This window comes from Topomyia yanbarensis, chromosome 2 (assembly GCF_030247195.1).
Source record: "Topomyia yanbarensis strain Yona2022 chromosome 2, ASM3024719v1, whole genome shotgun sequence".
Classification (NCBI taxonomy): domain Eukaryota; kingdom Metazoa; phylum Arthropoda; class Insecta; order Diptera; family Culicidae; genus Topomyia; species Topomyia yanbarensis.
The window spans coordinates 98,659,800-98,683,510 of record NC_080671.1 but is presented as its reverse complement, the minus strand read 5'-3'; the positions used below and the strand labels follow the sequence as shown (position 1 = coordinate 98,683,510).

Below are 23,711 nucleotides of genomic sequence, written 5' to 3'. Positions count from 1 at the left end.
GGAAAACAATGACGTAACAACTTTGTAGTATCAAAGCATTGCTCTTAGGATATGAATAAAGTTTTTATGAGTTCATCTTACTGAGGATATAACTTTAACAGGCCCACAGAAAAAAAACTCTTCAATGGGACAGTAGCACAAATCATCAAATGGTGAGAAGCTCTAGATTACCCTTTATCAGACATCCGTTATCAATATCAACAGGGGAAGTATGTGTAATATTGACGTCGCGCACCTAAACGGCGTCCCGAAATATTTTGCCTATCAAATCAATAGCATAGAACCGTCAGTTGATTTAAAACTTGTGATCTGTGAATACGTATAGTACAAATTAGTAATAGCATTCGGAAGTCTTCACGAAATGTTCCGACTTCGGAATCTAAAGTAATAACTTGGCTTAACAGTTCCATGTTCTCAGTATCTAATATTTATGTTTGCTTACAGAATCCATCTGTTTTGGAAGATCTACTTGTGTACATTATTTTGTTTAATCCTGTACAATGAGTACCTAATACACATTTTCCACAGCATGCACTGGTCCCCAATAGAATGTCAAACAGGTAACTGTGTAACTACATTTCAGATGAAAATTTTTAAGTGAATCAACATGCCAATATCTATTAGATAAATGTTTGAGGATTCTGCTAGTGGCTGATCCACAAATATTAGGAAACACTTTCGATACCAAGCTGTATTGGCCGCTGGCAAATTATGACTCAGATAGGTGAGTAAATCTGACCAAACCGCTTATTAGTGATAACAGCATCGTCGAAAAGCCCTCCGAAAAAATCAATATCACGTGCGTGGTGTACAACAATCACCTATCGTTATCTTTTTAATAGCTCATTGAGTCGGTAGTCGATACGGTTCCTGTATGTCATGATGAGTTAACAGTGTTTAAGTTCAAACAAACTCTTTTACTATCGGGGTCCATCCGAACCTAGTACCACCAACTAAATGGTGAAGTACAGCATTCTAACCGAGCCTAGCAGCTGAACTGGGTAGGATTTCAAGCAACTGACCCACCTATACGGGATCCCGTTAGTAAACGGGACAGCGGAAAGGAATGGTTGTTTACCGCGGGCAAGTATCTCGCGGAAGCATTCCAGTGACAGGTCGACACGAGCAGGTGATCTGAGTCTGATTCTACGATGTTTATGAGTTTTAGCGCTGATACGGCTAATGCGGAGCCATAGCTACCTTGAATACCTTGTTGGTTACAGCGTAATTTTGCCAATGCCGGGCGTATCGTAGATCTCCATCTCTGTCCAATGGGTTCGTGGCCTCCCACGAAGTTGGTGTCCTCTTCTTGGCTCCCGGATGAATATTGTTTTCGCAATTCTTTCTTCCGACATTCGTATCACATGACCAGCCCATTGCAGTTTTCCGTATTTTATCTGTTTAACAATATCTGCAGTTTTGTAAACTTGGTACAACTCATGATTCATGCGTCTGCGCCACATTCCATTTTCGCATATCCCACCGAGTGTTGTCCGCAGCACTTTACCGTCGAAGACTCCAAATGGTCTCCTATCTGCCTCCCTCAATGTCCACGCTTCGTGGCCATGAAGAGCGACAGGGAGGGTCAGTGTCTTGTATAAGGCGAATTTTGTTGACGTTTGCAGGTTCCGGAATCAAGAGCAATATTGAACAGCCAATTTGAAAGTTCATTACCTTGGTTCAGCCCATCTACGGTAACAAATGAGATTGAGATCTCATCTGCAATCCGAATACTTCATTTTGAATCATCCAACGTCGCACGTATCAGTCTAATTAGTTTCGCAAGAAAACCATGTTCTGACATAATCTGCCACAGCTCATTTCTTCCCACTGAATCGTACGCCGCCTTAAAATCAATGAACAGATGTGGGTCTACAATTTGTACTCCCGGAATTTGTATCCGCAGGCTGAACATCTGATCCTAACGAAAACCAGTCTGGTATTCGCCGACGAAGGATTCCTCAAGCAGTCTCAGTCTACTAAACAGGATACCCGACAGTATTTTGTACGCCGAGTTCAGGAGAGATATCCTTTCTTGTAGATGGGATAAATTAGTCCATCCAGCGAATTCGGATCCATAAGAACCCGAAAGAAGGTAGATCGCGACAGATACTTTCGGTCGGGCTTGAGGGTTGGTGGAGCTTACCGGGGGTTGCTCCTGGTTCCACGCGCTGGCAACTATCGAGGATTCAATGCATGTCTCCGACACTTTCTGATTCGTAAATGATACGAAGAAGAAGGCTTTGATGATGTACGGTACGCAGATTTTGTCAATGTTGTCTCGGTGATTCCGAGCGACCGGTTACCAAGAGTTGGTGCTATAGCCACAGACTAACAGACATAACACTCAAAAACAAAGCTTCGCCCGCTTTAACGGTCATTTTAAATATATTTGTAGTTGGGACTGTGGCCACTTTTGAAATTATGGCGCCACTGACATATGAACAAACATATGGGGGATAGACTACTAGTGAAAAATTGTTCCCAAACCTGAGGGGTAACCCACCAGTAAATAAGTGTTTGGGACTGTGAATAAAAGGTGGAGCTAGTGTTCTGGGAAAATTGTCGGATCGATGTTTTTTGAGGGAATTCCCTTATAGTGTTATGTCTGTTAGTCTGTGCTATAGTATCGAGAGGGTTTTTAAGTTAAAATAACGACCCGAGCGAGAGGTTGTTGTTCTGTCGCGATGATTGACGGCGGAATATCATCTAGTAGGTATTGACTAAGTACTGAGGAGGCGCCAATAGTTTTGCTGATTTCGTTTCTAGATCAGAGTTGCTCTAGGTTAGGGTGACCATACGTCCTGATTTCCCAGGACACGTCCTGGTTTTGCATTGACTGTCTTGGTGTCCTGGGAAGTCGAGGAAAATGCTTGATTTGTCCTGGTTTTTCTCCTGTAAGCCCAATATATTTCTATTTATTCAGTCTTCGCTTTTCACTATGCTCCAGATCGCAGTTACGACCGACCGCAACCATAACTGCAACTTATTGAGTATTCGGAATGCGTCCATCGGAATGCGACAAACAAAACTTAATAAGTCGAATCTCCCAATTGTACCTTCCGATGTTTTTTTTAATCTCTCAAGAGTGCCTCGTCAATATCGATGAAACAATGTTTACCAGCGCTTCTTCTCGGCTTAAATCGCCTTTCAATCCGGGACCCGAAGAATTCTCTTTGGTACCTCTGAAATGACACATCGGCGTTTGGGTGCTTCTGCTTCTACTTGAGTCCTCTTGCTAGTGGCTTTTTTCGTGTTACTGGAAATTCGTTTCATAAAAAGAAAAATATCAACTATCGTGGAAAATGTCATTGAGCGCTCTCTCGAGCTGGGGATCATGGAATTACTACGGGGTCGATACCAGTACCTAATCAGTCGCTCTGCTTGTTAACAGTGCAGTGAATCAAACGAACGTTTCTACCTACAGTCTGCTGTCTATATGAACCGTGCGAGTACTATAAACAAGCAAAGCAATTCATTTCAAGATGTTTGAAACTCAACAGCAAATTTGCAAATGCAGTTTAGACTAACGGAAGTCGTCGTCATACACCACATTCGTTACTGTTAACGTTTAAAATTTGGCCATAACAGAAAGTTAAGCTATGGAAGACAACAAGTCGTTGAGCATGATAATGTTAGGACCAAGATATCCGTTTATATTGACAATGATAAGATTGATATGCGTCTGCACGATAAACAGCTGGGTACTATTAATAAATTTATTACAACCATCATGTCGGAATACGTAAGATGGAATCCTTTAAGGTTGAAACCTGGAGAAAATTTTTCTAGGTATTTCCAACGGTGTTTGTTTCGTGAGAATGCGAGTGTCGGAACCTATTCCTTCATATCTGAACTTTCAATTCAATGCAAAACGCGTGACCAAATGTCAAATCACGCTGTGCACGCATGAAGGACAGACCCCTGCGTGCCCTACGTTGTTACACAAGAAGACACACTACGAGAAACCATGCACACAAACCTCTAACGAAGCAACATCAACTGCAAGCATCACACAGCCCTTTATCAACATCAACTAAACCAGAAAGCACCGGAATTGCAGCTCAGGCACCAACGAAAACTGGAACAAGAGAACCTACGCACAGCGTGTCCGATCATTGTGATGCGCCTACTAATTCCCAATCAACTGATAGCACCACCGATAATAAAGTAAATAACAATTCAAACCAGGTAATCGTGAAAGCCCATACAACATTAACAGCAAGTATAGCATGAACGAAAACGATAAACCGAGAGAAAGCGGACTAAGTGATCCACAAGTAACAAGAGGCAATGAAGTAAATAGATCTTCAACAAGAAATAAAATCTTTACGCAAAGTAACAAATCGCGTACACAAGATCCGATGGATATACAATAAAATTCGATATATTTATTTTTATTTACACATTGATAATATTAAAAGATCCACGGCTCAGGTAATGCATTGAGGCGTATCAAATAAATGAAATAGCTAATGGACGATTAACATGCCGTCACGCTTGGACGCTGAATAGCGACTAACCGCCGAGTCTAGCATCCTACATAATAGGGAGTATGGAATGTCGCGCTCAAACCAGTGCTGCGAAATTTCAAAAACAGTTTCTGCTTGTATTTACCGGAACCAAAATTCAGATTCAGCGCCTCCCTCATTCATTAACTTTCCAACTGACTGAAACTTCATGCAGAATGGAATGCATGAGTGCAGAGGAAATATAAATTCCAAAGCATTTTTTTGTTTTATGTGGACAGTTTGAAGGCAGAAGCTGACATCTTCTACATTTTCGAGCATAAGTGAACTGCATAATCTATATCTGGTGCAATTTTGCTCAATAATCCCTCTCATAGGTAGAACGGAAACAAAATTCAGTTTGCTTCTGAAACCGAACATGTCCGAACCTGAATACGCTGTGTCGGGAGAACGAATGACGAGGGAAACGAACCAAACATTTCATTCATCGCGACGGGCATGACTTGAATTTTGTTTTCTTTCAAGCTCACGCAGGGATGTCAATTTTTTCAAGCTCTGGCTCAAACTGATATTATTTACACCAAGCTATCCACCAGTTTTCATATAACAATCGATTAAACGGAGAAATTTTTGGTAACAACGGTAGGTTTTGCAGCTCTCAAATCGAGAGATAATGGTTGTCATTGGGGATTGCCAGGCATAGCGCAGGGAGCTACTTGGGATCGCTGATGTTTCTGATTTATCTCAATGTCGTGTTTTTAGTACTGAAAACTCCTCGTCGGTCCTGCACGGACCATCTCAGCATGAAACGTTTGCCTTTGTTGTCTTGGGGATCGAACTCTGACGAAAAACTTTCTGGCAGAGCTCTTCCTCCCAGACTCCCAGAACTTTTTTACTGACGAAGCTCTGCCTGCCAGACCACAGAACTTTTAACCTGCCGAAAACATGCGGTAAAGGCAATGTCGATTGAGAGGTAGCGGGGGGAAGCAGTACTCTTTCGACTGTCCTGGTTTTTTACTTGTCTGAAATGGTCACCCTACTCTAGGTTTGCTCGGAACTGTCACTTTTGCATGGATATTGTAAACATTGGAGCGAACCTAGGGCGGCTCGATTCCAAAACCGAAAACAGCGTTTGTCTCCATAAGAGTCTGCGCTTTTGGCATATGCGACGATTTTCACTTCATACGTCATCGCGAAAAAGCTAGAATTCTTGGAATTTCGGTGGGAAACGGGTATTTCGCGACCTAGCCGTCTACCAGAAAAGCCGGAGCCCTATCGAGAAGCGATTTACGAAGTGTGACGATCCATACGAATTCTTTGGAGCTTCTTTCTTTGCTTCCGTTCGTTACGAATTTGTCCAATCGAATGAAAATTATTTTCAATTTTCCAAACATTAGCCTACTTCGCGTTGCTAATAATTTTCATTGGGTGTTATTATCATCCTCATGGTAACTTATATGCTACACTCAGGGAAAAAATACAGCAAATTTTATAGGAATATCGCATACTTTTTAGCCACAAGTAGCACGTATGAAAATCATAAGATTCTCTCATGAAACGGCATTTATTTTGTCAAATCGGTTTGCTATGATTTCATGTTCCATAAGGCATCTTTGATTTATCATAAGACAATAGGGTAACCGTACCGATTTTCGGTCTATTTAATAAAACTCAAGCTTATGATTATATTTATTACATACTATATCTGTCTACTACACGAAGCACTTAGTTTTCACACTAGCAATCAACGTAACGTAATACGTCTAGTTTAGTTCCAGATAGCCAAGGCTGAGCATAAAAAAATCCCCTAGTTTTAAGTAATTTGAAATGTAAAACAAACCAAGATTGGCACCTTTAAGCTAACGCAAACCTGCCTTATCAAATAAACAAATTGAATAAAAAACCATACTACAACCTTCCCGTGCCACCTAAGCCAACGCATTGAGGCCTTTCCGTCGGCTGGAATCTTTCCACCACTTTGGCCAACTCCGACACCTTCCTTTGGTCAGTGGTCGATCCGAGATTGTGACTGCCACTGTGTTGTTTCTCTACCACTTCGTAATGGCTTCCACTCCACCTGGATAACCTCCCTTCGTTGCTATCTCCGTTCCGTTTAGCCACTGCTTCGCAGTGTGCACTGCGGAAGGCAGAAGAAAATCACTCCTTCGCAGTTTCTGCTGAGTGTCAACAAAAACCTTTCTACTGGAACGTTGTTGCCGCGAACTTCGGAGAAGTTTAAGAATTCGTTCTGCCTGTCACGCCCTTCGCCTGGACGAGCCCACTTTCGTCGTTCCGTTCGATTGGTGATTTCTTCTTCGCAATTAGCTCTTAGCGCAGATCACGCGAATCAATCTTGTGCAGTAACCTCAATTCTTTAGAAAAATGGTGCTGTCTTACGGGATCTAACCCGAGTTTGACCCGATGTCTTGCTTGTCGTGCGTTTCTCTCGGAAACGTTCGATTTCTTCAGATTCTTGCTCGATCAACGCTGGGTTTATGTTTCGCCGTCGTCTGAATGCTTCTTAGAATGGAGCTGCAGCAGATGAATTCGAACTCCGTCGGATGCCTTTTAGGTAATGTTCGACTCGTGGAGATTACAGCTGTCCGTCTACTGCTATACGCCGTCCCGACGTTTTTCCATGTGATTCCGTCTCCGATTGAAACCGAGATCGATCTTTGTTGCGCACTTCTCGCGGAGAAGCGAATTTTGCAATGCTGATTGCCAAATTACTCGTCGAATATGACGGCTGCTCCCTGTTTTGTCACCAGCACAATGCGAGTAGAATTTTCCGTTTCCGTTCTGCTCTGGCATGATCGTACTTATGTGGTGGTGTTGGCAACATTTTCGTTTCCACTGAACTGATGTGACATGAACTTGCTGTCAAACTAAGGGCTTGATGATTGGCGATTTCAGTCAGTTGGCGAAAACATTAATTGTGAAGACTGTCTTCACTAAAGGGCGAACACGAAATTATTGCGACACCGAAAATGTCATGCCAATTTTCTTATAATGTTTAAAATCAAACCAAAATTTTAGGGTGGTTTTATACATATATTTACTTCAAAAATCAAAAGAAAAGTTAATCGATGGAGCCTTGAGTATAAAATTGAACGCATTTTCGCTTGATGCCCTCCATCAAAGTCTTTACAGTGTCATCCGGTACCAGTTTCTCAGCTTTTTTTTTCATTTTCTTAACATGTCCTTCTCGTCTTTGACTGTCTTCTTGCTCTTCCGAAGTTCCCGCTTCATCATTGCCCAGTACTGCTTCACCGGGTGCAGCTCCGGACAGTTTGGCGGATTCATGTCCTTTGGAACAAAATGGACAGAATTGGCCTCATACCACTCCACGACACTTAGAATAGTGGCATGATGCCAAATCTGGCCAAAATAGCGGAGCGTCGTACTGCTGCAAGAACGACCATTTACTGTGCCCTTTGTCACGAAAGACTCACTCCTCGGTTCGCAAGAGCAGATGGCCTGCCAAATGAGATATTTGGAGGCGAACTTTGACATTTTCTTCTTCTTATTTGTCGTCCACATAGAATTTGCTCTTGCCGGTGAAAAACTCCAACGCCGAAATTTGCTTAAAATCGGCTTTTATATACGCTTCGTTGTCCATCACACAGCAGCCATAATCAGCATCTTCTCGTAGAGCTCCCGTGCCCGAGTTTTAGCCGTCGATTGTTGCCGCTCATCGCAGTTTGAGAAGTTCTGTACCTTGTATGAATGTAGTCCAGCTCTCTTCTTTGCATTCTGGACGTAGCTCTGCGACATGCCGATCTTTTTAGCCAAATCACGGCTTGAGACGTTGGGATTTGCTTTAATCATCCGCCTCACCTTTCCCTCCGTCTTTTTGTTCTCCGGTCCCGGTTTTCTTCCAGCTCCTTTGCCGTGGTCCAACGTCAACCGCTCCTGGAACCGCTTCAACACTCTGGAGACGGTTGAATGGTGAATGTTCAACATTTTTCCCAACTGCCGGTGCGACAGGTCAGAAAAATCCAGGTGTTTGGAAAGAATTTGTTCTCTCGACTCGTGTTGGTTCACCTCCATTTTCGTTGAATCGAAAAACACGACTTCGAGTTTGACAGCATGTAAACAATACACATCAATGAGAAAGTGTGCAAAATTTGGTTGATTTTTACCCAATGGTAAAAAAGTTATGCCCTGTTGTATGTGTCGCAATAATATCGTGTTCACCATTTATTGCTAACGCTAGATTCATGCTTACAACTAGATATCGTACAGCATTTAAATGTAAATGCTACATCCTGTTTGTCCCTAACCGTTGGGACTTCCACAGTTATTACAACGAACTCTCTTTGAAAAAACCCAGAACTTAGATAAAATTGCATTACTCCTAACTCTCTAATCACTAGAATATATTAGCTTGTGAAATAAGGCATTTAAACCAAATATTTTGCACGATTGATTTTTTAAGGATATTTACATAAAATTCCTCCAGGCAACTGGCGATTACTTACCGCAGGGCGCTGCAACACACCATCCCAGATGTAATATGCTTTCTCGGAGACCTGATGGATGAAGGCAGCGTAGCGACAGATGATCAGTATGAACAGTATTTTCAGAGATTTGTCAGGATTTTTATACAGCCGGAAACCCGTATTTCGATGGTAACAATAATAGCCACTTTATAGCACTATCTTTTTTTAAAGCTCTCTGAAAGATCTACATTCCAGGAGACAACGACATAGGAGGAGAAGGCTATGAAGCCGTTTCTCAGGATAATATCCAACGCTTCAAGCGCTACTTCAATGAACAACCACAGTGGGTGCTGCCAAACGGAGCAACATTTTTCAATATCAATCGCTTCAGTAAAGTTATGCCCGAACTGCAAGATAACAATGCCGGTGCAGACCTCTACTCGATTATCCTCAGTCATATGAGTTTACTGAAACAGACTGATCATTTTTCCCTGAAAGCAAGCATTAAACATGTTTTCCTCATTCCATTCGATTTTACCAATTTGTACTTTTCAGGCCCTTGAAACATTTCAACCGGACGTAATATTTTCAGCGCACGATCATACCTCCAAGTACACCATAGTTCAAAAAGATGCGCTATTAACCAACCCTCCCTCTCTGGCACTTAACACTAAACGTGATAATCGACATGATCTGTCCACGTTCAATCTGTACGGACTGCGAAGCAACCAACAACTGTTAGAAATTTCGGTCCCTACGTGTTCCTACCGAATGGGAGTAATGAAAATCGGTTACGGCTTCGCCGTGCTGGACGGAGCCACTTTGCGGTATACCGTGCTGTGGACTTCTCAACGTTTGTACCAGCTGGCGATATACTCCCTGCTGATCATTCCACTGAAGCTACTGTGCGGACAAATATGGTGCAATGTGCTAAAACGATATTGGTGTTGCTATCGGAAAAGAAATCGGAACTACCTACCATTGCATGCAAGTTAAAGTGAATTCTCAATCCTAGGATAGGTCGATAAAGTTGTAATTCAATTGGACCGCAAATGTTTTTCGTTAACCTTGAGTTCAAGAATATTTATTCAGATGGTACCCGGTAATATCAGTGGGCAGGCATCAAAAGTTGATCAAATAAAAACGTAAAACAGAACAAAAATTTCAGGTCACTCAGCAGCTTCTTGTAGCTTCGCGTTCAGTTCATCTATGGCACGTTGCATATGTTCGGTTATTTCCTTTCGCTTGGATAGAGCTGCAATAGCGTTTTTGTATTGTTTTGCCGCAGTCCAACTGAAATGAAGTTAAAAAAAAAACGGGAATCAAAATGACTATTTAATTGTTCCACCAGCAGCAATACATACACGAGGGCAGCTCCCTCAAGGTTACCGACAGTTTCCAAATACTGTGCCCACTCGGTGGACACCTGTGCGCGAATTGGATCGTCACTGTCTTTGCGTAGTTTGCAGATGGCCCACGCCTCGCGGAAGAACTTGTGCTTGCATAGGTAATCAATGGCTTCGGTTATCTGGAAGGCAAAAATATGTTGAATCAAAACTAATGAGCACGATTATTTATGTGAGATAGTTGATGGATGCTGCGCAGATCTGTGATGGTACGCTCTTGGTCACTCATGTATATTTAGCCCGAACACTCAACACACTCACGCAGTATTATAACTAACAGTAGCTACACATATGATAGATTCTGATTTTAGATTTTTGTAATAAATTGACTAGCATAACGACAAGCATTTCTTCTCCCGTGAAACTGTTTTGGCAACCTCAAATTTTGATGATCCCGATACGATTGGTACCTCGAAATCACGAAGTACTCATTTGGCAAAACCATAAACTTCTTCAAATCCGCTACGAACGCTAAAGTAACACCTTTGCGAACATAAATTCACTTCTGTCAACTTCAGTACCGTCAGCAAACAACCTACTGCCCCCAAATCTTTCCAATCAACACTCGTCAAACGACACATCGCCATCAACCCCGAACACAAAACTACAACCAAGCCAGAAACAACTGCTTTTATACAATACGGAGAAGTAGAATCCGATACACCTGATACTTGGAGAAACTTCTTCCCGGGTACTCCTAACGGCGTTTTTGTAGTGAGGATGCGGGTTGAAAGGGCTATACCCTCCTACTTGACAATAAAACTCAAAACTCACGGAACTACAATTATGCAAACTACGCGGGCAAACTCCTAAGTGCAAGTATTGTAATCAGACAGCTCATCATGGACAACCTTGCGCGGAAGATGCAGATGAAGACGCTTCTCAACCGATTGCCAACTCATCTACGGCAAACCAACCAAAAACAGAGTTTTTAATACCAATGCCTGAACCACAAACGGTGGCCAAATTTGTGGCAGCAGTTGCACAGACCATAATGACAACCACAAAAGAAGCATCCAGTACCGCAAAATCAACGGTAAGCAACATTGGTAAGGATAACAATAACAGTGACGGATTCACGCTGGTCAACAATAAGTGCAAGAAACAGGGAAAAACATCTGATCGCGGACACCAAGCCGGTTTCGACCTGGACGTGAAAAACAAAAAAGAATTAAATGACCCCCCAGATGCAGATTGCCAGCACACCCCGCGAAAGAAGGTCTCCGCTCGCAATAAAAAGTGGCGCGCACGAGATCCAGTATTATAATAAAATTTGTTTATATTTTAATTTTTACATTTGTAAACATAGAAAAGATCCATGGCTCCGTTAAGCTACCGCTATGAGCCGTGTCAAATAAACGAATTATAAAAAAAACTGCTTTTATAGTGAGAATGTTCGCAATATTATCACAGCGCTAAATCCCAGCGAATGGAAAAACAACATCACAAATCGTCGACTCCGTAGCCAACCCTCTATCGTCGGGCGTTCCCTACATCAACGCCCTACAAACCGCGGCATTAATTCCGAAAAACTATACCCTAAAAACCCCAAAAAAAAATGTAGATACCAAAAGTATCACGATCCATTGACCAGAGCCCGGTAGCGGTTTGTTCTTGGGACCACAATATCATCTACGCGGTAATCAGCAAACAATAGCAACAACATTCAATAGCTGAAACACCTCTGGAGGAGAGTCAACGCTTTCAACGGCAAGAGAAGACGCACCGGTTTTGCTCTTGAAAACAACGGGATTGCAACCATGGATCCAGTGAAGATCGCTAACGAACTGGGGAGTTAGTTTTTCTCCGGACTTAGGGAAGGATTTCAATAATCCCTTCTCTGATTCCGAGTTAAACTACGCTCTTACATTAACCCACGGAGAAGCAGTGGGACTAGATGGTATCGGCTACCCGCTTCTGCGGCATTTACCACCGCTCGCTAAGAGGATATTACTGAAAAGTTTCAACCAAGTGTGGGACCACAGTTTATTGCCGAAGAGCAGGAAAACCGCCCTGATCATACTAATTCCAAAAAAAATGCGAGGATACACGCCAAAGGTTTCCATCCTTTCAGCCGGATATCTTGCATTGGAAAACCCATGGAGCGCATGGTTAATCGAAGACTGATGTCTTTCCTAGTGGAGAACAGCCTGTTAGACAACCGGCAATTCGCATTCGGACAAGATCTCGGAACCAGCATTCATCTCGTATCCCACCAAAATATAGTTAGCCAGGCTCACTACGGTAAACAGCATACAGACATTGCGATGTTAGACATTGCCAAGTCTTACAATACGGTTTGGCGGAAAGGAGTACTTCGCCAACTTCTGAGACAAGGAATCACCGTAAACCTTGCAAACTTTCTTCAAAACTACCTTCACAACCGTTGTTTCAAAGTCAGCATCGGCGACCCCCAGTCAGATACGTCCCAGGAAACCAACGGGATCCGTCGGGGATCCGTTCTCACCGTCACCCTTTTCCTGGTGAGCATCAATTCTTTCCTATCAGTGTACATCTTCGTTTACGCGGACGTCGTCATCGTGGTCCCATGGAAGGCTGATTCTAGTAGCAACGATCGACCGCAAAATGACTTTTCTCCCACATTTTCGGCAGGTCAAGAAGCACAGCGAAAGTAGAATACAGTTTATCCGCACCATCAGCTGGTGACACCTGAAACAGAATAGGAACACAGACACCAGCATTTGCCAGGCTACCATCGACAGAAGATTTTTTACGGAATGCAAATCACGTGCCGAAAATGGAACGGCCTGATCGACATACTTCCCCCATTATGCAACCGAATTATGGTACTCCTAAAATCTGCTACCCTGCACCCCTACTGAAACGGCGTGTATGGAAGCTGGCATCCCGAGCGAATTCTCATGGGTTCGAACACCACACAACCCCATAAAAATACCATGAACATGGTCCGCGCCAAATTTTACAACCAATAAGACCCCATGAAATGGTCTCAAAAACCCATAAATACACCAGAATGTGGTTTTAAAATGGGACCTTCCGGATCATGGTGATGGTGTTTTCATGGGTTGAACCCATTCCAAACGCTATCAAAACACGATGCAGTAGGGGTGAATTCGGACCATGATCATTGGGGCATTATGAGCTTTTCATTTGCTCGGGATACTCCGATTTCGGTAGGCAGCCGCAGTCGCCACCATTGGGCGGGCTCTCAGCTATCTTGAGAAAACATCCGAAGACGACTCAAGACGACCATTACCACACTTCGACCGCCACCCATAAGCAACCACTCAAACCATCAACCATACAACCAGAAGGAATTAGTTGCTTACTCGCAAGTATTTGCTAGAGTTGGCGCAAGCAAACCATCACTAACAGCACCGTACAAAGTCCCCTACAGAGGACTACGACGCATCAAGAGCAGGAAATAGGCTATCACCGTCGATCGCCTCAAAGCATTACACATCCAAACAACCAAGTTACCAATCCAGCAGTATTATAATACCCAGTAGCTATACACATATGATCGATTCTGATTATAAATTCCAGTAATTAATTGATTACCATACCGACAACACGCAAATCTTCTCCCGTGAAACTATTTGGGCAATCCCAAATGTTGTAGCCCTGTGCGCGGGGCAGGTTGGGAGCCTTGTTGAATAAATAAAAAGGACACTCGCATACAGACTACATAAAATACTTTTAATAACGATAGTTAAAATAAAGAGCATGTGCTTAATGAACTGACTGATGACTGGTTAATGATGGTTTCCGCTTATGGTGGCATCTCGGAGTGACAGCAAGACTGTCACTAGAGAGCCTAGCGCAGAGAGTAGCGGATGGCAGGGCAGAGTTGCCATCGCTCCAGTTTAGTTGTCTCCAACATCTCCCCTCTTAATAAAGGTGGTACGGGTCAAACCACTGCGGCGCTCTTCGAACTCTCAAAGATCGGCGTGGTAGTGCTGCCACCGGATCTGCTTCAACTGCTGACTCAAATTCGGAAGATGTTACATGTGATGACGAAGACAGTGGAGAAAGTGATGGACCACCGATTCAGGCGGCTGATCACAACGAGGTGTCGACGATGCACATTGTGAGGTGGTTGGCTGCAGCATCGACGATGACTGCGATGTTGTATCAGTTGGTAAGCTCGGCAGCTTCCACACGTCCAACAGAATATCCAAAGGTAACTGAGCATATCTGGTTTGCTGTCCTACTTTGTTGGTGGTTGATCCGGTTACAGTTCGACTAAGGAGTTGAATAATATGCGAACGTAGCATTCGGCGGTCCTCCACCCAGATGTTAAACATCACGTCACCAATTCTTTCGATGATCACACCTGGAGACCATTTCCAACTGTTTCTTGCATATATTTTGGCAAATACTGGATCATTCCGACTGAAAAATATCGACTGGCAGTGCTGCTTCTCGATTGGCTTCGGTTCAGTCGCAGGGGGCGGCCGAAGTAGTTCGAGACAGGTTCGGATGGAGATTTGCCTTCAGGAGCCGAACGGTTAGGTGTGCTTCTATAAGCGAGCAAGAAGGTATCCAACGCATCAGTAATTGATCCACTACCCTCTCGGATTTTCTTGCCGGCCCTTTTGAAAATGTCTACAAAACGCTCAGCTTGGCCGTTGGATTGTGGATGAAAGGGGGGTGTCGTGATGTGCTCGATACCGTTGATTGCGCAAAACTCAGCAAACTCCGCGCTCTTAAATTGGGTACCGTTGTTGGACACTAGAGTCACTGGCATACCAAGTCGAGCAAAAAGGCCACACAGGATGCTGATTGTAGCCGTAGAGGTGATTCTTGTGGTTTGCATAATCTTCGGCCACTTGGAGTACGAATCCACTGCGATGAGGTAATATTCGCCTTCGATGGGACCGGCAAAATCTACGTGAACACGCTGCCATGGGTCGGATGTTTTCGGCCACGGTACAGGAGCAGCGCAAGGAGGGGACCTGGACACGGATGCGCAATGCTGACACGCCTTTACATAACCAATGATATCATCATCTATGGAGGGCCAGTAGACGTAGCTTCTGGCGATTGCTTTCATCCGCTGCATGCCCGGATGTCCACGATGAAGCTGGTCCAAGCATCGTTTTCGATACTGCGATGAAATGACGAAGGCCAACCGTCTTGTATGTACCGGAAGACTTTGCGAAGCAGTGGATCAGCTTGGGTACTATGTGCTACGACTCTGAAACTGAGAGGTAATATATTAACGGTATCTGCGGCTACTGATCTTACATCTCCTTCGAGGATAATGCTCGCAATGACGTAATCCTCCTCTGGCTTAACGTGCTGGTTGATTAGACGAGACAACATGTCAGCGTTGCCAAATTTGTCGGATGGCACGTATTCAATGTTAAAATCAGATTGAGGGCGAAACGTTGCAACCGGTTTGCCATATATACCGGTATGCCCTTCTTAGAACCAAAAATTCGAAGCAGAGGAGCGTGGTTGGTTTGTAGACGTAATTTCCTACCGAAAATCATTTTGTGGAACTTGGTGACTGCAAAGATGATTGCTAAATCTTCGCGATCGGGCTGGCTAAAGTTTTGTTCCGCTTTCGTGAGTGCTCTGGAAGCATGCTGAACAACCTTGATGGACCTGTTTCGGATCGTAGCGTGTCAGCAGAAATCCCGAGGAGAGAATCTGCTTGAATCGCTCGAACGCTTGCTGGCACTTCTGATTCCAGACGAACTTTGTCTCCGACTTCAGCAAGTTGTTGAGTGGATAGCGCAACTGTCGCATGTTGAGCACAAACTTGCCGTAATAATTGATCGCCCCAAGGAAAGAGCGACCACCTGAAACGTCAGTAGGAGGAGGTAGCTTGGTTACTGCTTTTACTGGATCAGGTTGCAATCCACGTCGGTCGAATATATGGCCCAAATAGCGTATCTGTTGCTTACTGAAGCTGCACTTTTCGGCTCTGATGGTAAAACCAAAATCCTGAATCCGCTGAAGAACTGCTTCCAAATTACGGTCGTGCTCCTCTTGTGTTTCACCGCCAACGATGACGTCATCGAGATAACCAGAAGTACCCTTAAGACCGGCTAGTATGGTATCGATGAGCTGCTGAAAAGCACCAGGTGCTACCTTTACACCAGGTGAAAGGCGGTTGTAGTGGTAAAGACCACGGTGTGTGTTGTCAGCTCGTCGATTTCCACCTGTAGAAAAGCGTCCGAAAGATCAATCTGGCTAAATATTTTGCAGTTAGCCAGCTTGGCAAAGATGTCTTCCGGGAGTGGCAGTGGATACTGATGAGGCTGCAAAGTGGAGTTTAGACCTGTTGAATAGTCTCCGCAAATTCGGATGTTGCCATTTGCTTTGCGCACTACGACGATCGGCGCTGCCCATTCTGAATAATCGACCGGTGTGATGATAGTTTTTTCAACCTGTCCAATTCCTGGTTGACTGCGCTGTACATTGCATACGCCACCGGACGCTTGGCACAAAAAACAGGCTTACACTGTTCTTTTACCTCAAATTTAATTTTAGTCCGGTTGCACAACCCGAGCTTTTCGCTGAACACTTTTGGGTAAGTAGCTTTGAGAGTTGCACTGGTAAACGCGAACCTGTGTTCCATCAAGGGCAACGGAAACGAATCTCCTCCGCTTCTGCACGTTGCACACATTAACGACGACCATTTTGCTGGCCACCGAATGCTTACCCTTTCTCGATGAACGTTGTGGCTTTTTTGAACTGCTGCAGTAGCCTTCACGATGTCCAAACTGCGTACATTCGGAGCATTTGTGGTTTTTGAAGGTACAGTCCCGTACGTAGTGAAATGCACCGCAAAACCAACAGGGTGTATCAGATTTTTTTCTCGTGTCGTTTGCAGCAGGCTTCGAAGATGGCTGATCCCGTTTGTTGAACCGTTTATCAGAAGATCGCTGCTTAATGACATTCACTTGACCGAAACATGTGGCTGACTCGATCATAGCATTGTCATGTTTGAGGTTAAGAAGACGCTGCCATTCTTCCGCTAGCTGCTCCAACGTGACGCCATTGTTTTTCTCAATCCTGGAAAGCAGCCGTGACCGGGTTTCTGCATCGCTTTCTGCTTTCAATCCGCAAACGTAGGTCAAGCATTTAAACTGCTCTTCCGATAGCTTCCCCAGCTAAAACTCAACGAAGGCTTTATTAACACGGCAAGCGAAAGCAATATGATCTTCAGTCGGGTGCTTGGCGATTTGCAACGTTCTATACCGCCTGCTTATTACCGTCTCTTCCGACCCAAATAAATTTTTCAGCTTCGCTACTGATTGGGCAAAGGTGTGTTCTTTCGGAAGTTTTGGTAGAATAAAGGAAACATACCTTTCATGTTCAACTGCGCCCATCTTTCGCAGCAGTAACCTGACTTTCGCTTCGTCATCCATCGGCATCTTTCTCGAACAAATCTTCATACCTGCTGTACCAAGCCGCAAACGTGACGCTATTGTCAGCGTCGTAACGAAATTCCTTCACGTTGCCTGCCAAAGAGTCAAGAATTTGCTCTGGGTTGGGTGGTACTTGTACGTGGATAGATGAAACTGCACTCCGGAAAAATGCTTGCTGCTGCTCGTCGTTTTGCTGCTGCCGCTGGAGAAACTGTGCCATCAGCTGCTGGTGCTAAAGCTGCTGTTGCTGCATCAGGTGCATGAACTGCACGATGAGCAGATCTGCTGCTGGTGGGACCTGCTCCCGGTCATTATCATGTGGAATTTGACCATTTTCCATGCTTCTTCTCCGTTTTTTACGCGGGGGTGACGGAATTTTGAGGTTACTTTTCGTGAATCGAAATTTCACCAAATATCCGCTAATGTACTCGTCGCCACTGTTGTAGCCCTGTGCGCGGGGCAGGCTGGGAGCCTTGTTGAATAAATACAAAGGACACTCGCGTACAGACTACATAAAATACTTTTAATAACGATAGTTAAAATAAAGAGCATGTGCTCAATGAACTGACTGATGACTGACTGGTTAATGATGGTTTCCGCTTATGGTGACATCTCGGAGTGACAGCAAGACTGTCACTAGAGAGCCTAGCGCAGAGAGTGGCGGATGGCAGGGTAGAGTTGCCATCGCTCCAGTTTAGTTGTCTCCAATACCAAAGATCCTTTCTCTTGTGTTTAGGTTAATGGGAGAATGCAATAGTAATTGTTGTTGTATTAATGACTAGAAGCCAGTTTACTCTGCATCTGAATGTGATCTCAATGAATTCTATAATCTAATGGATTCGCCTTTCATGTCTTCTTGTCAAGGCGGAACACTCCATGTTTATTCTACCCAACGGAATATCTAACTCTAGTTTCTTGAAGCCTTAATTTTCATCGTCTCCTCAAATTATGAACGGTAACTAATTCATTATCAGATCACTTACCTTATGACTAGCCAAGAAGTATGGAATTGACGCAAGCGCGTATTGTTTCTCCAGGAATTGATATCCGTAGGCTTCGCAACATTTGCGCCAAAATCTGTAGGAAAAAAAAGATACAATTGTTTAAACACACTGCTTGCAAATTCGCGCAAAAGCCATACTCATAGGAAATTGACGGAGCTAGTGCCACGAGCTGATCCGTAAGCGTTCTGGACGCAATCCTTTCGACGATCTCTTCCTTCAATCTAAATCCGATCTGAGGCAACAGAATCGTCCCTATCGATGAAGTTCGACCATCGTGATGATTTTTAGCTGCAATATGATTGATATGGAAATGAGATAAGTTCTCGTCACTTATTTTCACTAATCTTATACTAACTTTCCTCCGCTATCAAGTCCCGTAGGTTCTTCTCTGAGGTGAACAACTTCTCGTTAAAATACTTCGGTTCATCAGACTTTGGTTCCACTTTCTCGGATGCGTCGCCATCTTCATCAACCTGATCTTCGTCGTCGTCTGGCTCTTTGAAATTAGCCACTCTTATGATGCATTCGAGCACATCGATAGGTTTGTTAATCTCTCGATTCGACAAATGAAACGTCGTCGGAACATTGCTCTTCAGTTGAATTGGCTTGATTTCTTTGAACTTAACCTGCTTCAACTGATCGGCCAGCTCGTCTACCTGTGCGTCAGTCTTCTCGAACTTTTCTTCTTCTTCCTTACTTTCTTCAGAACGTGTGGTCGGTTCAACCTTCTCTTCTGCAGCTTCGCCTGAAAGTCGAAGTGAGTCGAGTTGTTCAGTACATTTAGTAATGCGTGTTCTATCTCTGCCTTTCTTTTTGCTGGCCGCGCCCTCGGAATTAACCCCCCATTGCGGTTGCTTTGGCTCTAAAAACCCAGTTTAATAGTTACAGAATTCGTGGAAAAAATAAATCAAACAACTTACTCTTTACTGTAGATTTATCCAACGGAGGATGCTTTGTGTAGTCAATGAACGCCAACGTTGTTCCCTTGCCGGTCAAAATGATGATGTTTTCATTGATCGGCGAAAATATGGCGCAATACACGGAATCAACACTGTTGTATACCGCTATACAACTGCGGTTGATCGTGTCCCACACGCGGACACTGCTGTCAAAGCCACCCGACACCAGAAGTTTGCTATCACCGTAACCCCACCGTAGGCAGCAAACGCCTTTACTGTGGCCATCCAGCAGCCTGATGTTGTCGTCAACGTTATCTGAACGAAAAAAAAAAACAATCGAATTACTCTAGATGTTGTGATTCCACCTGTACCGCAAATTTTACCGTCAATCGTACTACTGAAATCGATAAGCCTAATACTGTTTTCATTCGATGCAACGGCCAAAATATTGTCCTTAAACTGCATCGAGGTGATGTAGCGACGGGTGATGCTGCGGCGGTACAACTGTGCGAGATTCTTGCTGAGATCGTTGACGTACACAAAGCCATCCTGGGTGCCAACAAACAGGTACTGCTCCGAAGCCGACACACTCGAAACCATGCCGCACTGATGCATCTCGATCATCTCTGGAAGTATATCCAATGGAGTTTTATGGTGAATTGGAAGAAAAGGTAGGTAGCTGTAATGGAAATGTGCCCAAGACGGACACCTGCTATCGTCTAAATAATCTCTCAAACCAGTTTCTTGAGTTACTTGACTTCTGTTTTACAATCCCACTGACCACTAACTCCTGACGGTGGCTTATGAGACCGGCGTATTAATCTTTGAATTGTCAGACAAGTACATTATAATTAAAAGCAAATAAGTTTTAAAAACTTTGAAGTTATATTAAAACAAGGTCATACCCCTAAAATACTACTTCAGCATGGTCATGCCCCTAAAGTACTACTATCTCTTGCAATGAATTCGATCGAACAATGTCGTTCATACTCATACATACCATGCTTTCCCGGCTTCATCTTATAGTACGCCATCTTGGCCTTGCCGGTTGCGAACAGCACCGTCTGCCGTACCCGCATATCATCGGTAATCTCACTCCACTTCAGACTGTACACGTCAGTCGAAAGAAAGGAGGGTAACAGTACCGGCACGTTTATTTGGTTGTTCGTATCGAGCATGCCCACTCTACCTTCGGAAGTTCCGAACGCAATTATATTCTCCCGTTCCGGGTGCCAATCGAGCGCAGTAACTTTACTGCTTACTTTGTTCATGAAAGGCACACCGGTAACCTCGTTGTAAGCCATGCTTGCAAGGTTCAGCGTAACCAGTCTTCGATCGGTACAACCAATTGCCAACCTAATTTTAGAAAATGTCAAATCAAAATCTGCCGATAGGTTAGTTAAGCTAAGACAAACTTACACGGTCGATTCCATAGGGTTTTCAACCACGCACGTATTTCCAATAGCAAGGCAGGCCAAATCTGCTACGATTTCCGGCTTCTCCGATGTGGAAACAGCCAAAAATTTCCGATTGAGTGACTGACACCAAATGTATCTCACTTTCGGATCATAATCGGCAATGGGGCCCATGGCCCGCACAACATAAATCGCTGCATCTACGGGATAGTGCTTTAGACTTCGAGTTGCTTTCATTCTGAAATGAGAAACATTAATTTAGGACCAATACCCGATCTATAAAACAACACACTCTTACCTGATTGACGGCCCTTGAAAGTAGAACGAAACCTTCCACTCGAAAACGTTTCCTGTAATACTATTGGCTACAATTTTCGACTCATTCAACCACACCGCCGTAATAAATGTCCCCGGACACAGGCGTTTGCTCACATTGCTGTTCGGAAGAGACACCTTATCGATGGACACTCCAGAGTAGTAGTTCCAAAAGTGAATAATGTTCTCCCGGCTGCTACTCGCCAGTACAATCCGAGGCGTTCCTTCCTCCTTCTGTTCTTCCTCCGATTCCTCTTCCGAGCCACTTTTGCGTTTCTCTTTTCCTTCGCCATCAACGATAATAAAATCTCTCAACTTTTCCGCCTCGTCCAGTTCGTTTTCGTCGTCCGTATTCAAAGCGTGCGCTCCTTCCGTTTCATCATCCGCGGGTTGACCGCTTTCATCTTCCGCCGCCTCATCTTCCTGTTTGGCTTTGATTATGTCCTCCTTCAAATTCTGGCAAGCTTCCAAAAAATTAAAGCCCTCCGTTGTGTGTATGTTTTCCCGGTAACGATCTCTCTGATCGAATGTTGAGGTAGTCCGATCCACTATTGTTCCGAATTCTTCTTCCTGCTCGTTGTACTCGTAAATGTCGAATATGTCTGAAGTGTCGACCGCCGGCGTGGATGTGTCTGTTGGTTTTGGACTTTCTATGAATATACAGAAATAAATGTTTAGACAAAAGCTCCAATATTGATATGATCGAATTGGAAATGTCCAATAACACGAAGTGCATTGCATTTATAAACTTACCTTCCACTTTCTTGTCTCTCTTCTTGCGAGCTTCTTTCTTCGGCCGCTCCTCTCTTCTCCAGTTTTCCGCGGGTGGCTTCGATAGCACACTCACCTTCATCCAATCCAGTGAAACAATTTCCTTATCGTGTCCGCGCAAATTGTACAATACTGTCATTTTATGTAGGGAGACAATCTTAATTAAGCCGTTTTTTAATCCGGCTGCAAAAATGTCTCGTTCGTACGGGCACGGTGAAAGAACTACGATTACGGAATTCTCGCGAAAGAAATCGGCGTATGTCTTGTAGCTGTTGGTGACCAGGCAATATACAATCAAAACCGAATGATCAACCGAAACTATTTTCTGTGCGTGGGTGTAGCAAATAGCAGAGTTAACCTCGATGTTTTTCTCCGAACGCGAGGACACCCAGTGCTGGTGTCCTTTGTGACCTTTCACCGATTCTCCCTTGTCAAGATCCCAAACTTGGATCGCGTGTTGATCATCATAGGTGGCGAACTCTCGGCCCTCTGTCCAATCTGGAGAGCAAGCGAGCGCTTTGATTCTTAGGGGAAAACACAATTGGTAAAGACGCAAATAACATAAAATCAACACACTTACGTTGTTTTAGCGTTGATGATGCGAACCTTAGGAAGCTGTCCGTTGACCAGTGGAGCAATGTAGTTTATGTCAGCCCGTGACTGGTAGAGTAGTCCATTGTCCGGTGTGCACATGAAACTGTTCTGCCGAAACCATGCTTGCATGTTCGGCACCACAAAGCCATCTGTATTCATATCCATTTTTGCTCGAGGAAACTTGAATAAAAACTAAACTTAAATAATCAATCAGGGAAACGTACGAAATCGTTTTGCGATGAAACACAAATATTGAAAGTTTCGGCATGCCATACGATCCGAAACAGACACTACTGTGCAGTACACCTGTGTAGTCGGTGCTAATCCGTGTAATCAGTATCTTTTTTGCACTACTGTAACCTCAGGAAAAAACGAAAATGATCTACGTGTGTTATTACCTGATGTTGACACTAAAACTGTGGTATAGTTTTCAAATATCAGTACATTAATGTGAATACCGATTGTAACAACTGTTTCGAATAACAACTACTATTATTTTAACTCTATTGTTTACACGCGTTGTTAGCATGTGCGAAGACAAAAACATAAAAAGCCGCGCACAAATTGAAACGATTGAGAAACAAAACAATGAGACGAATGTCGACTACACCGAATTTTTCTGACTAATCGTTATTCATACATAGAGCTGAGCACTTTACTAATTAGACCGTTTTACGGTAATGAGCCTATTTTCACCTAAGACAAGACGTGACAATCGGCTTCTTATTTTTCTTTCAACATTCTTCTTTTCGCACATTTTCACCCTGCCGAAATCTTCCGCGTGTTGCTATTTTTCTAAATGAAAATGGATTTTTATTAATTTATTTTATGCCTACAATATTCTGTATCTTGAATCCACTATATTGATGAAGGGCACTGTTTTTCCATGCCATGGGTGTATAATGAGGTTTGATGAAACCATTTTCTGACAAATTTATCATTTGGTTGCTGTCTTATTTTTTTAAAGTTAATCAACCACGTATACGGCAAATGCGTGGTAGATTCTATTCAATTTATCATTTTTACTCT

General features: G+C 43.7%; 2 protein-coding genes across 4 annotated transcripts; one reads left to right on the top strand and one right to left on the bottom strand.

Annotated features, from left to right (window-relative positions):
- Positions 1-209: 209 nt before the first annotated feature.
- Positions 210-9,915, top strand: LOC131678955 (uncharacterized). The gene is made up of 6 exons (XM_058959413.1): positions 210-384; positions 445-560; positions 625-724; positions 8,932-9,100; positions 9,154-9,408; positions 9,467-9,915. Exons 1-6 carry the CDS (start codon positions 362-364, stop codon positions 9,905-9,907), a joined length of 1,104 nt encoding a protein of 367 aa, XP_058815396.1. The 5' UTR covers positions 210-361; the 3' UTR covers positions 9,908-9,915.
- Positions 9,916-9,979: 64 nt separating this feature from the next.
- Positions 9,980-23,580, bottom strand: LOC131678952 (protein rigor mortis-like). Of its 3 annotated transcripts, none has more exons than XM_058959410.1 (13): positions 23,081-23,580; positions 22,669-22,874; positions 22,071-22,612; positions 21,301-21,967; positions 21,007-21,240; positions 20,588-20,943; positions 19,971-20,213; positions 19,609-19,902; positions 19,044-19,433; positions 18,826-18,976; positions 18,668-18,761; positions 10,276-10,439; positions 9,980-10,204 (listed from the first exon to the last, which is right to left on the bottom strand). In XM_058959410.1, the coding sequence occupies exons 2-13, from the start codon at positions 22,845-22,847 to the stop codon at positions 10,081-10,083; spliced, it is 3,438 nt and encodes a 1,145-aa protein (XP_058815393.1). In that variant the 5' UTR covers positions 22,848-22,874; positions 23,081-23,580; the 3' UTR covers positions 9,980-10,080. The 3 variants fall into 3 exon arrangements, with proteins under 3 accessions (XP_058815393.1, XP_058815392.1, XP_058815391.1); XM_058959409.1 differs by having other exon boundaries at positions 19,044-19,550; positions 22,669-22,862; positions 23,081-23,577; XM_058959408.1 differs by having other exon boundaries at positions 19,044-19,550; positions 23,081-23,576.
- Between the last annotated feature and the right edge of the window lie 131 nt (positions 23,581-23,711).

Coding starts and splice junctions, on each gene's coding strand:
- LOC131678955 (XM_058959413.1), top strand. CDS start 362: ATGTTCCGACTTCGGAATCTAAA. Junction 561..624: donor CCCAATAGAATGTCAAACAG/GTAACTGTGTAA, acceptor AATATCTATTAG/ATAAATGTTTGAGGATTCTG. Junction 725..8,931: donor GCAAATTATGACTCAGATAG/GTGAGTAAATCT, acceptor AAATTCCTCCAG/GCAACTGGCGATTACTTACC.
- LOC131678952 (XM_058959409.1), bottom strand. CDS start 22,847: ATGGATATGAATACAGATGGCTTTGTGGTGCCGAACATGCAAGCATGG. Junction 21,968..22,070: donor GAGAGACAAGAAAGTGGAAG/GTAAGTTTATAA, acceptor GTATATTCATAG/AAAGTCCAAAACCAACAGAC. Junction 10,205..10,275: donor CTTGAGGGAGCTGCCCTCGT/GTATGTATTGCT, acceptor ACTTCATTTCAG/TTGGACTGCGGCAAAACAAT.